Here is a 15,826-nt window from a genome sequence, read left to right on the forward strand (position 1 = left end):
TACTATATATATATGACTATATATATGACCCTTTTCTTAATCTGTCCCACATTTTTAAAGTAAACCCATTTCTATTATTGTAATAAACTGTGAGTCACCCAAGAATCTGTGCAGCAAACAGAGCTAAACCTAAAGTGATACAATAGCCAGACTGATAAAGTCTTTGCAGCTGTGTCCAGAGGCAAAGGTAGAGTCATTCATCTCGTCTAAATTGGATTAACCAGTTGACAGAGAGCTATCAGGCATTTTCACACGTGGTCATATTGGGAAAGGAACATTTGTCAATCATTGGAAATCAAAGCCCAGCCAAAAGCCATATTGATCTGGTAAGGACGTGAAACTCAATACTAATACCAACCTGAAAGCCGGCTTTAAAGGTGACTCTCTGCTCCTTTTCTGTAATACTGGTGGTGGTGGTAGTGAAGATGACAGTTTTGTCCTTCCCATTTAGTGTCACTGCAGCCTGGATCTCCTTATCTTTAGACAGCACCCTCCAAAGGTCAAAAGTCAGCACGCTCGAAGACCCCTTTACACGCAGGGTTGCTACGAACACATAGGATGGAGGGAGGCCTTCTGGGAAAATATCCCTAGTACAAGGATAAAGTCAAATACCTAAATATAAACGGTGAATTGAATGATAGATTTTTAAAGACCATTACACTTTTAGACAACATTCTACCTGGTATTCTCAGTAATGTCTGTGGAGACAGTCAGTGCGTAGGCTGCCTCAGAAATCAGAGAGCCAGGGATCTCCTTGGCCTTCTTCTGAATGTTCATGCCCAGCATCAGCTCAAAGCCTTTCTCATCACGAGATGCCACCGGGATTCGTGTTGGACACACAGACTCTAGAAAGAAAAGGGTCATTTATTCAGTCAGCTTAATAACAGCTCACCTCTAAATATTTATGCAATCATTCATTGTTGGGTCAACTGTGTTATGTGGAGGTGTATTTTGTTGTATTTTTGTGGACGACACAATTGAATCAATATCTTTTGTTGTTGAATTTAAAATCAGCAAGCATAATTCACTGGATCACAACACAAGTGCAGGCTCAGTGAGCCATAATGCAAAAAATGGAACAAGTACTGGAACAAGAAAAGCTACAGAGAAACTACAGATGCAGCCATTAATAATGTTATTAATTACGCCTATCTTTTTTTCACTACCACATGCCGTAATGTCTGCAGTTACACTGCTTTTCCTTCAAGTCTGTCTAGTTGAGAGTCATGTTTCTGTGTTCTCTAAACATGCCAAAAGAGATAGATGAAGTAGATGTCCTGACCTTCACAGAGCTTTTGCTCCATGGAGTCTCGAATACGGTCAATGGTGGTGTAATCTTCGGCATACAGGACATAGGTGGATGATGGTCTATTGGCAATGGATACAAGCTCCGATGTGGTGATCTCACTGCCAACTCCAACAGCGAATACTGTAATGCCCTGAGCTCGTGCCTCCATACTGGCATCCACCTAAAGAAACATAGGCTTTCTCTGGTGAAAATTAGCCCCCAAGAGGCTTTCCATTTAGACACTTGACAGAGGAGTTTATGAAAAAACAGTATGACAAAAGTACAATTAACAATATAACAGCCAACAGCTTTCACATAAATGTCATGGTGTGGATAGTTTATATCCTTGACGTTCTACTTCCCGGATTGCTCCCTTGTCGCCAGAAAATCCACCGGATTTCACTCATTTAGGCCGGATATCCATTGCCTTGGTTAACTGCTCCTCAGATCTCTGCAGGGTAAATCCAGACAGCTAGCTAGACTATCTGTCCAAAAGAAAACTCAGATTGGACAGATAGTCTAGTATCTAAACTAAAACTACTTTTGAACGTACACGTTCCACCAAAACAAGTTCCTTCCTGAGGCTATTTTGCAGCAGCTCCGCAGCTTTTCTCCAATGCTTAGCGCCGCCCAAGACGATTGTGATTGGTTTAAAGAAATGCCAATAAACCAGAGCAAGTTTTCCTCCCATCCCCGAATGCTATGTGGAGTAGCCAGACTCTCCTCCAGCGCGCCTTGGAGGAGGGTCTGGCAAAGCGAGACTATAGTGTGGATTAGGGCTGTTGGAATGAATTCCGTGAGTCGAATATAATTTGAATAGTAAAGAAATCAATACTATTCGAATGCTGAAATTACTATTCATATGTGATTTATTTTTTATTTATATATATATATATATATATATATATATAAATAGGTTGGCTAAGGTTAGCTAATCTCCCTCTTTTCATGTCTGATTAACTATAAGTTACAGGAGTGAGAAACACAAGACAATATGAGCTAACGTTACGTACCAAGTAATGTTAGTACAACATCATGGAGCTAACGTTACGTACCAACTAATGTTAGTACAACATCATGGAGCTAACGTTACTTACCGAGTAATGTTAGAACAACATCATGGAGCTAACATTACGTACCGAGTAACGTTAGTACAACATCATGGAGCTAACGTTACATACCAAGTAACGTTAGTACAGGGGGAGTAACAGGCTGCAGCTGGAAATCGGAAGAAGGGTGGAAAATAGTTTTAACATAACTTTAAAATCGACATCCACCGATCCAAAATGCTTATGTTACCAATAGTTAGCTCATTTTGGTTTCCTAACTGTGTTGCGAGTTATAGGAGCTTAGCTGGGAGCTTCATGGAGACAGCTAAAGTTAATGTTAGCTGCCCTACAGCTGTCAGTTAGCTTCAACTTAATATATTACCTTCTAACAGCACCGTTTGGCTTAGTTATTAATGCCGTTAGCATTGTGGCTAACACTTTTGTTACTTTATTTTTTGACAATTCGTTTCAGCTGTGCTTTCTAACATGATGTCATTGTGCTAACCGAGCAACGTTAGCCTTTACAACAGAGCCGCTTCACTACACTTGTTGGATAATGTTTCATTCCAGAGTTCTCTGTTGATTTGTGTTTGTTGCTGTGTAAATAATGTAAACAGAGAGCGACGTGCCAGAAATGCAATGCGCCGTGACGTAGATCACCTTCAAGGCCAGGCTGATGTTAGAAGTCCCTCTAGTGGACATAATGTTTAACAACAACCACATGCTTATAGTGGCATTGACAATGAGTAGTGTAGTACATATTAATAACAGGCTGTATTTGAGCATTAAATAGTCTAATATTATTCTAATATTTAAAAAAAATAACAAATGAAATTTGAATGTTATTATAGAGGAAAACTGACAGCTCTAGTGTGGATAACCCATTGTAAGATAGTGTTGCCTTGTTGAGGTTCTATGGATGGGGAGATCCTGTCATTCTTTTTTCCCACTGTAATACATCTGAAGCCCCCTGAGTCTGCCACCCAAATAAACGTATTCACTTGGTTTCAACACGAGCACTTGAACCCGGCAGAGTGACATTTACCACATCATCCTGAGATTTGCCATCAGTAACCACCACAGCTATGCGGTTCTTGACCTGGCTGGATCTTTGGGAGGAAGAGAAGACGTGGTCCACGGCAAACTTGATGGCCCTGCCAGTCTGCAAGACAGTCAGAAAACAGTGATGACCTGGTGGAGTACATTGAAAAATACCATGATGCTGTGAGGGATCATGTATGTGAGCTTGTATGTCCACCAGCTTCCAGATAGCAGCAGATTAAAACATGTATTTCTTTTTTTTTTACAAAAGCAAAGCAACCAAACCTAGCGTGCCTGTATGTTTATTGACCATTTCTGTGCTTGTGGTGCTGTGTGGTCATGTTGCTGCAGATGCACCTGTGGTAACTGAATGCTGGCACCCTTGGACCTGCCTAAGTGCAGTCTGCCTCGCCATAACCAGCCTGCTCCACTTTATTAGTTTCGCGTTTTTGGATGGAGTACTGGAAGTAGTGAAGATTTTTATAGGCCATTTTATTGTAAATTTGAGGTCTGTTTCATTCCTCAGCATGCGGGTGCCCTGATCTACCAGTTGGAGGCCTTAGTGCAGCAACTAGTGTCATGCCTAGCTCCTGTGTCAAGTTAATGCTTTCTATTTGTTTTACTAGTTCAGTTTGTTCTTACCACTTCCTAGTTTTGTTTCATACTCACCTTCTCGTCTTGTGTCAGGTCTATTTACTTCCTGGTCTTAGTCTGCCTTCTCACCGTGTGTGATTACCTTCCCCCCCATGTCTCCTTATTTCCTCCGTCCTTGTGTATATAACCCCACTGTCACCTCATTGCGAGATCGTCTTTCCTCTGTGTTAGCTTTTGAGCGTTATCCCTGATTCCGAGCATTTCTAGTTTCCTGACTTCCCGTGATAGTTGACCTCTGCCTGTTTGTGCTTCTGTGAGTCCATCTACCATGTATGACCACTCATATATGGAACCCCAAAGTGTTAAATACTAAATAAACACAAATATATTATGATATAAATAATCATATGAATAGATTGAGCAAAATATTAATACTATTCAAGTCATTATTATTACATTTTTATTTCATATGCATTTAATGATAGACATTTGTATATTAAAATGCTCCTTTTTTAAGACTTGTTTTTGCTTCTTATATTTGCATTTCTCTCAATTACACAACATTTTATGTCAAGTTTTATTCCTAATGTACCTTTTCATAATGCCACATTTTATTTCATGCCGTCGTTATTCATGACAGTGGGGTTGTCAGCGCCCTATTACCATTCAGCAGCTTGACAAGGCTGCTCATGCTTGATTTTGGTGACAGCTGGGCTGCGGTCGAATACTCAAATTTTGCTTAGCAAGGTTCCTAACGGAGTAAAATGATGAAGTAGTTAAGTGGCTGCCATGATAAGAGCCGTTGGAATTGTGTAAGTGATAAGGAAAGGTGCTTCATTGCTTCCTTTGTTACCTCCTTTAGCATAGGATACACTGGACCATCCTTTATGTCCCACAAGTCTTTGTGGCAGCTAAATTTAAAATCTACGCATCACCATTTCGCCGTTAATAATCTATAAGGTGCGCAGTAGCGCTGTAATCCTGGACGCACCGTGCGTACATTTCATTTTCGGAGACATTGCAACACATCTAATAGGCCTAATAATAATAATGTGCTTTATGGCACTGTTTGAGTGGTTTAATAAACCCGCTAATGTGAGAATGTTACTCTCCTTTCCAATGCGTAACATGACAGTGAGCATGTGTTAACAGAACTATGACTGAATGGATCGCTGAATCCAAAGTTAAGCAGCGCACCGGACAGCGGTTTATCTAGAGCCCAGTGCAGCGTCTGAAAAAGTTCACCTGTTGGCCCCCCTGGCTTATTTCAATATATCTGTTTTGTTAAAAACTCACTACAGATATGACTACATTATTATGACCATGTGTAAAAGTAGGAATATTATGTGAGAATGCGCGGATCGGCTATCCGGATCGGCTATCCGGAATCAACTACCTGAAATCTCACAGCCACACCAATCCACATAAGATATTGCCACCCTTTCTACAGTCTCTGAAGGCTATTGCTTTTAAATGATGCATTGTAGAGATGGATCAGTGTTTTCTTTAAAGATGTACTGTAGTGATGAGAGAGGCTGTTTTTCAGTAACTGTCAATGTTTCCATGGGCGCAGTAATGTCACTGTTGCTGATATCATGGAATATTTAAACAGCTAAACTAAAATCTGTAGTTATAAACTTGACAGAGAAAAAATAACTCAACTTTTAGCTTATGAAATAATGGAGCCTGCATGAAACATCACGTTTAGAACGCTCGGGGCAAAGTATTCCAGATGATCTTGTTTCACCAGCAGACCCACGTCAATAACATCGCCCTCGCATGATTCCAGCCGAGTGTAAAGAGAGTCGGATTCTCCTCGCACCGTGGTTGTCTTATCCTAATTCCTTTTGAATTCTCCTTCACACCTTTCCTTGACCTCATGACGTTTACCATCGGAGTTAAGGAAAAATGGGTTAGGAAAAGGACTTAGGAGGTCATTGTTGGACTTTTCGACCGCAGCCCTGGATTGTGACTGTGACTGCTGCCATCATATTGCTCGACGCCCACTGCTACTACTACTATTATTAGTCATAGTTATATTAGCTTTAATGTTACTATAATACATATTTCTCTCTCTCGCTCTCTGTTTCCCCCAACTGGTCGAGGCAGATGGCCACCCACTTAGTGGGTCTGATCAAGGTTTCTGCCCGTTATAAGGAAGTCTTTCCTCACCGCTGTCGTACCAAATGCTTGATCTTGGGGGAATTGTTAGGTCTCTGTACATGGTCATACACCTTTATTGGCTTCCAACCCGAGGACACTGCCACGCTGTTTTCTCCTTATTTTTTAATTTCTAGTGTCTTTCAAATGTGATTTTTTTGATTAATTTAACTGATGAATTGTGGGTTACTCACATCTGTCTTCCCAGAACAGGGACTCTATTTTCTTAGCGGTGCCAGGACAAACAGCACACCAACAGTTTGGAATTATTATATATTCTCATAATACCGGCATGCAAATTAGGACTGATAGTTGAAATAATGCTGTCCTGCCTGCGTGTTTCCTCCCAGGTAGGTGATGCTCTGTATGGCCTGGATGAGCTCCCCTCCACCCTGGTGTTTCCCCAGAGGAATCTCCAGGCGAGGAGTGTCGCTGTACTGAATCACAGCCACCTACAGCACGTACAAACAAAACCAAAGTAGATGTGGTGCAATTATGTGTGTTTTATCAAAGCAGGCAACTGACACAAAAAAGACAGATGACAGAAGACAGAAAATAATCGGATGATAGTTATGAGACAACATCTCAGAAACTCAATTCATGTTCAGCGCAAACAATATAATGTGGTTGACGTTACCTGTGTGTAGTGGGAACTGATGTCAAATTGGCTGGTGATGTTGATAAGCCACTGCTTGGCCGTGTCAAAGTCAGAGAAGCCAACACTCCATGAGCCATCAACAATATAGACCAGGTCATTTACAGCTGTGCTGCAGCCTACACACATAGATACACACACACACACACACACACGCATGCACAGTAATCAAATCACATATAAACTTAAAATCTACATTTTAGACTCAAGAGGTCACTATAATTTAAATTATGTTAATATATCATCCCAACCTTTTTTAATCAATGATTTTATTATGAAGCACAACCTTAATATTATGTTTTTAACTGAAACTTGGTTAGACCAAAATAGCAGTGCGGCTGTTCTTAGCGAATCAACCCTAACCCTAACCTCAGTTTTATGAGTGAGAATAGAGTGAAGCAGATATCTTTTGGAAATTTTGTTTTTTTTGATTATGTGGCTCCTCAGCAGAGTTCCTCCTCTCGAGCAGTTCCTTAAAATCTACAGGCCACCTGAATACTGTGCAACCTCCTTTGATAACTTTACCGGACTGCAGTCTATAATCTGTTTTGACTTTGAGAAGGACTAAAGAACTGTACTGTGTTCTTGATAACTATGGACTGACTCAGCATGTGACGGAGCCCACACACAACAAGACACACACTCTGGACTGGATTATCTCCGAGGGTCTGAACATTTTCAAGGTTATGGTGACTGATGCTGCTCTCAGTTTTCTTTGACAACACGATCTTCGTGCATCTCCAAAGAGGTTATCAGAAAACGGTATATCACTGAAAACACCAGTGAAACATTAATTTGGCTCTTCTCCTCTACACCACCCCCTCTTGGTTCTCAGTCACTGAGCTTGTGGGTCACTTTACTAGTAAAATAACAAATGTTTTTGTTGCCATTGCTCCCACTAAGGTGAAAGCTGTCTCCAGTAAGAAAAGATCTCTACTGAGAAATGCCACACTGGTAAGAACAGAAAAAAGAGTGTCGAAAAGCTGAACGCAGGTGGCGGAATGTTTTTTTCTATGTTCATTATGACATCTACTGTATAAAGAGAGACTTTGCATTTATAATTTGTAACTGAGAAATGCAAGGCGGTCCTTGTTCTCTAACCTTATCACCAAAAACAACAATAATGTATGTGTCTTGTTTGCTTATGTCGATAAGTTCACGAACCCTCCAGTAACAGTAGTATCTGAACTTTTATCCACCAGGGCCTGCAATGAATTTGCCTCCTTCTTTACTGACAAAATTCTGAAAATTAGACAAGCAGTCTGTGACTCCATATCCGGTACGGTAAGATTTGTGTCCCTGCGCCCACGTAAAATCAATTAAAATACCATGACGCAATTAAATGCGATCAACCATTAAAAACCTAAAGGGCATTTTACAACGTCTAAAATCCTCCTCCTGTTGCCTTGATATTCTGCTAAAGGGCTTTTTCAAAAATGTTTGGTTTTAGATCTTCTACAGATTCTAAAACATGTCTCTTCTTTCAGGTAAATTTCCACGGGCCCTGAAAACTGCGGTCATCAAGCCACTGTAAAAAAAAAAAGAACAATCTTTTCAACCGCTAAACTGTTTTGATGTCTTCTAGTCTGTTTTTTTCGACCACACAAGAGCACTGAGATGGCTCTTGTTAAAGTCTTTATGACATCCACTTAAATTTAGACAATGGCAACATTTCAACCTTAGTATTACTTGATCTCAGTACTGCATTTAACACAGTCGACCACAACATACAGTACAGGCCAAAAGTTTGGACATACCTTCTCATTCAATGTGTTTCTTTATTTTCATGACTATTTACATTGTAGATTCTCACTGAAGGCATCAAAACTATGAATGAACACATATGGAATTATGTACTTAACAAAAAGTGTGAAATAACTGAAAACATGTCTTATATTTTAGATTCCTCAAAGTAGCCACCCTTTGCTTTTTTTGATAACTCTGCAAACCCTTGGTGTTCTCTCAATGAGCTTCATGAGGTAGTCACCTGAAATGGTTTTCACTTCACAGGTGTGCTTTGTCAGGCTTAATTAGTTGATTTTTTTCCCTTATTAATAAAAAAGCAAAGGGTGGCTACTTTGAAGAATCTAAAATATAAGACATGTTTTCAGTTATTTCACACTTTTTTGTTAAGTACATAATTCCATATGTGTTCATTCATAGTTTTGATGCCTTCAGTGAGAATCTACAATGTAAATAGTCATGAAAACAAAAAGGAAACGCATTGAATGAGAAGGTGTGTCCAAACTTTTGGCCTGTACTGTACATAAGCTTGTTTCCAGTTCAATAACATGGTAGCAATCTTAGGCATATTTAACAATGGTTTGCCAAATTGATTGTTATTTGAAACTGGAATTCAGCTTGTAAGCAGCAAAGAATGATACGCTTTTAAAGCTTGTTAGACTGACCTTACAACATATAGGACTAAATGCTTGGTTGGGTTCTCTTGTGTGAATTGTTTTAGACTTGATGGCATTTGGTATTACAGTATTTTCCTATGACATTAGTCCGGCGCAGCTGTTGTTCAATCCCAAATTGAAAGTCTTCTTTGTTACTTTCTCCTCTCCCTACCTCATCTTTCGTCCTACCCTCTCCTTTTCTGCCCTCTGCTCACCTCAGGGTGAAGTTATGACGCTGTCAAACTTTTGGCCTGTACTGTATTACTAGACTGGAAATAGAAGGGCTTCTCTTTGGTGGTGGGTGAAAAAAAAAAACACCAGGTGCTCTTTGGTGCAGGGGTGATCCAGTAGCATCAGAACAGTGTGTTGATATTACACACTGGTCTGATTATTTATTGATTTATAATTACTAGACTGATTGGAAAACTAGGTTGGACTTTCTGGCACAGTACTAAAATGGTTTGAATCCTACTTAAAGAACAGGGACTACTTTGTGTCTATAGGTAATTACACATCTGAGTGGACAAATATGACATGCAGAGTTCCCCAAGGCTCCATTCTGGGGCCTCTTCTGTTTAGCATGCTTCCACTGGTTCAGATTATGGAAAACAATAAAGTAAGCTACCATCGCTGTTTTTTTTTTATTATTATTGCTTTTAACTGCTCTTTAATGTTTTATGTAAAGCACTTAAAGGTCCAATGTGTGGGAATTTTTCCCATCTAGCATTGAGATCATATATCGCAATCAACTCTCTCGCACCACGCAGTCCTTCATGCTTCAAAAAGCCGGTCTCTTGCTCTATTCAATCTCCTTTTTCTTTTTGCAGGCGAAGAAGAAGAAGACTCCTGTTCCTGAAATTTGGATTTTGAATACTTGTGGTCTTCCATGTTTTCTTCTTCAAACTTGCCGGGGCCAGGAAGCTACGATACCCATTAGCAGCATTAGCAGCAGCTGTGAGTTTATCATGTGGCAGCGAAAACGCGAAAGGCGGAGCAGTATGTCCTGTAAGTCCGTTACCGGCTAACCTATTTCAAGATGGAGCATGAATATGGAGCGTCTACCCCAGTTCATGAGAATGCAAATGTAAAATTTCAAGCTAATAGGAATACTTGGAATTGATGGTGGAGGTAAATTTAATTCAGTTTGTGAACAGGCAACACAGATTTTGATAATGAACAACTAAACACGTTACACACTGGACCTTTTAAAATTACCTTGTTGCTAAAATGTGCTATACAAATAAAGCGACCTTGCCACCTTGCCTATTATTTGTAGGTAGACCTCCTGCCTGATAACCATTAGGAGGCACGGCTCCCCTGTACCAATTTGGTATGCCGTTTCGAGGTATCGCTCCAAAAAACAGCAGCAGCCAATGCAGTATGTGCTATAATTTTGCCTCCACCTACACTCCGCCCACAAAAAAACGTTAAAGTGTTTACTAACAGAAAAGGGGTCTATATAACAAGAGTCATCCCTACCTGCACGGACATCTTCCTCTTCTGCAGCCTTCAGGGGGGTCAGTAGCAATATTGCACTCCATAATGACCACAGCAACATGGCTCCGTAGGAGAGCGGTCTACCTTGGTCCTGTCCAACCTGGCTAAATTAGAAATTAGAATATTTTGTACATTTTAAGCTTAAATGCATCAATCTTGTGCACTTTGAGAAAAAAATTAGGAGGCTAGATACAGTAGTTGAAGAATTGTGTGCTTTTGTAAGCAATGTTGTGCCCTAGTATTTGTCTGTCTTTTGCTATGTTTTGTATTGTGCTATAGACCGTGTTTTTGTGTCCTGAATAAAGAATAAAGTAACTAAAGTAAAGACAAAACTTACCGCAGTTCACAAATGGTCAAAACAGAAATGTAGCTGTTCCAAGGTATATATGTGGGGCTTTATTTTGGCAATTCTCCAAATTGATAGAGTAGAAATGCTTGATTTTGAGTCTGTATGTATTCAGAGTACTGGACTCACAGTTTATGTTGGTTAGGGTTAGCACATTGTTTTGTTAATATGTTGGCAGAAAGAATGCTGACACATACAGCTTGAAGCAGAATATAATTTAGTGAAGAGAGCCAAGGTTGTTGCGCATCTTAAATCATAAGAACCTGATGTTATTATTACAGGAGACGCACACTAAGAGCACCCAGTGCTTCATGGCTGGGTCAGACAAATGAGGCTACATTTGGAGTGAAGGCTAGAAGGGTTGAAATTTTATTTTTGAAAAACATCCCTTTTAGTCAAAATATAACAATAGCAGATGCCGACGGTAGATTTCTAGTAAGTGGCTGACTGTTTGAACTCTACTCCAGTGACCTTTGTGAATTATATATGGCTACAACTTTAATTGCTTGAATTTTCTTCGCAAGGTTCTCAATTCTATCTTAATTATAGATCAAACAAATGTCAAACTTGCTGGAGATATGAACTGTGTTCTTAAAGCGAGCTTAGATAAAAATTATTTAATCTCACTGCAGCAATCAAAGTCAGGACAGTGTCTAAATGCAATTTAAAAAAAAACTAAACCATTGTGGACATCTGGACATTGTTGTTTACTACAGGCAGGGAGTATTGCTATTTTTTCCTAGTACATAAATCCTTCTCTTGCATTGACTTTAATTCCTTGATTCTAAACTTATCTCTGCAGCGACAGATGCTGTCTATCATCTTATTCTAATTTCAGACCATAGTCCTGTCACACTAACCTTGCAATTTGCCAACTTGGACACGAGAGGCCGTAGAACTTGGTGTTTTGATCCTGCTTTGTTGAAAGATTTTTTTTTTTTCAGACAGACGGAAGAACGCATTTAATTTTCTCTTCAATCTAATGACAAGGGTAATGTAGATGATTCGGTTTTATGGGAAAGCTTGAAGGCAGTTATGAGAGAACATATTTTTTTCACACATCAGGTAAGAGTAAATAAGAAGAGGCAACCCTTAAAGCGCCCATATTATGCTCATTTTCAGGTTCATAACTGTATTTTAAGGTTGTACCAGAATAGGTTTACATGGTTTAATTTTCAAAAAACACCATATTGTTGTTGTACTGCACAGCTCTCTCTCACTGCTGCAGATCCTCTTTTCACCTGGTCTCTGTTTTAGCTACAGAGTGAGACCTCTTTTCTTTTTCTTCTTCTGTACTATCTTTGATTGCACTTGCACATGCTCAGTAGCTCAGATGTAGATCATGTCAGCTAGCTCCATAGATAGTAAAAGAAAGGCTGTTTCTCCGACTTCAGTCAGTTACAAGGCAGGATTAGCTGGGAGACTTCTAAACGAGGGCGCACATGTAAGTAGTTCTTTTGTAGATTATGGTGAACTTGTGTGTGTTGTAGCAGTGCTTTGCTATTGAGAACGAGGTACCATGCTAGCGTTAGCTACCACGCTAACGCCAGCGTGCTAACAGTTGCGTTTAGCCAGGTCGTTTCGGCGAGTGACGTAGAAAGTCGTGTAGATTTTGAACAGCTCCCCCGGAGACTGAAGGCAGGACACATTCAGAAACCGTATCTCACTCAGAACAGCATGGATGGATTTTTTTCAAAGTTTGTATGCGTGTGGAAGAACCAGATACACAAAATAACACCTCAAATCCCAGAAAAAGGGATTTTTTCATAATATGGGCACTTTAAGGATATAGAGGCTAAATTGCAGAACAATTGTAACAGTCATACCAGTCTTACCCGACAATAGATATATTAGAAAAAATCACTAAATTGAAGTATGACTATAAATTATGCGAAGTATGACTATAATAATATGCTCTGTGTGTGTGTTCCCAAATGGCTAGTTTGAAACAAAGACTATCTGAAATAGGGCCACATAAGTTATTAGCGAGGCATCTGATACAGGCTCAGGCATCAAAGGCCATACTCCAAATAAAGAACAAAACTGGAGAGACACTTACAGACCCAGGAAAGGGGAAATACAATAATGATTTATAAGGCATACAGCTCATTACTGGTACCTTTAATCCTTTGTATGCTTAATTATGCCAGATAAGTGGATTCCATAACGAGCACATTATATTAAGACAATATGGCCTGTGTCACTCATCCCAGTGGAAGCTAAACTATTAAGCAAAATTGTAGTCTTAAAAAGTCACATGGTCGAGATGGCATGTGTATTATCAGTCTAACACACTTTGTAGAAGTTCCACACCGCCGACGATATGTTCATATTGGATTAATTCAATAAATTATCATTTTTTGTCTTAAATCCACCAGCCATTTTCATATTATACCAACATTTGCAGCATCCTGAGCCTTTTTGGTAAGGTTCCTAGGAAATCTCAGTCCAGAGTAATTAATTAATAGTAATAATTATTATTCCCCAAAACAAGTTTCCTTTTTATTTTTAAAGAACTTTACATATTTTTGCAACTTTCACTGTCTTCTGCAACTTCATTGCAACAAACATACAAAAGACATTGCAACTTTTATCGAAATTTTTTACAAAAGCTCCCGTGAAATCAGGCATTTTGGGCCGAAAAAATCTCAAAAAAAGGCCGCAAAATCCTGGAGGGACTGCCCTTGTGTGTTTTTTCATGTGTCATGGTGAGCATTCACCAGTGTTTATGTCATCTCATCTCTTATATGCTGTATGATGATTCTCTCCTGTCCTATTCATGGTAGCCTAATCATGGACATAGCGCCATCATCACGTGCTGTAGTAGGGGGGCCCGCCTTGATAATCCTTCATGGCTCGTTACGCCACTGGCCCGATCACTTCTTTTTGGTAAATTCTGACCGATAATGATCGGTGGTCGATTAATCGGGTCATCCCTATACTGGACCAATGTCAAAGATGGTTGTTCCCATAAGTCACTTAGACTCAAAAACATAGGGTCCAGGTTGAAAAGAAAACCTTTATCTTACGCTTTAAATTTAGTTACAGTAACAATGTGACTTACTTAAATACAAATTACAGCAGCCACATTGTAGCTCACTGCTTACTGTTCCATTTTCTTTCTTGTGTGTGTGTATGTGTGTGTGTGTGTGTGTGTGTGTGTGTGTGTGTGTGTGTGTGTGTGTGTGTGTGTGTGTTAACCCTCCCGTCGTCCTCGGGTCAAATTTGACCCATTTTCAAAAAGGTTCTACATCAGAAATTTGAGTTTCTTTCCACCAACTTCTTCATTCATTGAATTTGGGTGTTTTATTTAATTTTATAGCATTTAAAAAATAATTAACAGAATGTTGAAATTTTTTTTTTTAAACTTTACAAAACCGTCAGGAAAAGTGACCAAAATGTTGAAGAAAAAGTTTTAAATTTTGAACCAAAAAAACTAAAAGTTGCATGGTCAAGGGGAAGACAACACAAGGGTTAAACCATATCATGTCCAAACGAAGAAATGCTAATATGTTAGCTTGTTTCTGAAGTCTTGAGGCTTTGTATTCCATATAAAAAATAAATACACACACATCATAATACATACAGTAGTAATACATATGTGTATGTGTTTCAAAGAATTAGACTCTTTCCAACAGTCCATAAAAAGTCCAATGAATAGACTGTGTTGTAATGTGGAGTTGGCACATATTTGATAAATGACTGCCTTGTGAAATCACCACATCTCTACTGTCCCCACTGCTCTTCTTTCCTCCTCCTCTTTCCTGTAAAATGCTTTTGTGAGTTTTCATGTTGTGCCATGCAACATATGGTCTAGTAGTGTGTTTTCTGTGGAGTTCTCCCTGTGTTCATTTTGCAGCGCAAACATGGTACCACCGACCACAAGGCTGGGCCGGAGAAAATAACAACGTGATCCCTATGCTGGGATGGGAAAACAGAAATATAAACATGGCAGAGAGGGCTGCAGAGTGCTGGCAGAGGATTTAAAGACGTGGGAGGATCAGTCAGCTGAAGAGAGTACAGCTACCACAACAGTTCTTCAACAAGTCTCCTCCCAGCTCCCGTAACGCTGTCTTTTTTCTCTGTCTCACTTGTTTGCTATTATAGAACCATATTGCACAGACGGTCCTCACCAAAAAATGTCCATATTGTGTGTCTGGAAAAAAAACTCAGATGATGCAAAAATCGTCATTTTGCTCATCGAGCATTTTTTTTTTTTGGCTGTAGTCTCTAGCCTCTTTTTGCATCATCAGAGCTTTTTTTCCATAAACACAATACAGCTGTCTCTGGTCTCAGGGGGACATGAGGGAGGGAAGCAGGGTCATTCAAAAATGTTTCTACTGATACAAAGCTTAATGCTAATCGGTGAAGTATCCCTTAAAAATCTAACTATATTGCACACATCCACGTATAACATAAGACTAACAACGACATTCATTCAACATTCATCATTAAACAAGGGCAGGTAGTTGCGATAATAAATATATTAATAGAAATAATAATTTAATATTGCGCAGATCAATGAAATGGATTGTAAAAACACTAATAAGAAATGTGAATATGGGTGCAGAGACGTTATGTGTGTAGATTTAGATTCTGGATGGCTTTTGGAAAGAAGCCTTTTACTAGTTCCTTTACTAATGTTCTGATGGACCAGCAGCGTCTCCCCGAGGGCAGGAGATCAAAGAAATGGTGGCCAGGCTGAGAACTGGCTTTAAAGCAACACCAAAGCACTTTTCCTCTTCGGTCCCCCTACAGGTTGGAACCGGAACTACAGATCCGCTACCTGATCTGGCA

At 39.6% G+C, this 15,826-nt stretch overlaps 1 protein-coding gene across 1 annotated transcript in view; it reads right to left on the reverse strand.

Annotated features, from left to right (window-relative positions):
• Positions 1–15,826, reverse strand: part of si:dkey-225n22.4 (collagen alpha-1(XXI) chain) — a 92,788-nt gene that overhangs the window by 65,811 nt on the left and 11,151 nt on the right. Inside the window, exons 2-8 of the mRNA XM_039789599.1 lie at positions 10,666–10,787; positions 6,770–6,906; positions 6,465–6,584; positions 3,383–3,499; positions 1,283–1,469; positions 680–845; positions 359–587 (exon numbers count right to left, since the gene is read on the reverse strand). Coding sequence (XP_039645533.1) covers positions 359–587; positions 680–845; positions 1,283–1,469; positions 3,383–3,499; positions 6,465–6,584; positions 6,770–6,906; positions 10,666–10,744 — 1,035 coding nt within the window. The 5' untranslated portion in view covers positions 10,745–10,787. The remainder of the gene's footprint in view (positions 1–358; positions 588–679; positions 846–1,282; positions 1,470–3,382; positions 3,500–6,464; positions 6,585–6,769; positions 6,907–10,665; positions 10,788–15,826) is intronic.

The sequence above is a fragment of the Perca fluviatilis genome, chromosome 22 (genome assembly GCF_010015445.1).
Source record: "Perca fluviatilis chromosome 22, GENO_Pfluv_1.0, whole genome shotgun sequence".
Taxonomy (NCBI): Eukaryota; Metazoa; Chordata; class Actinopteri; order Perciformes; family Percidae; genus Perca; species Perca fluviatilis.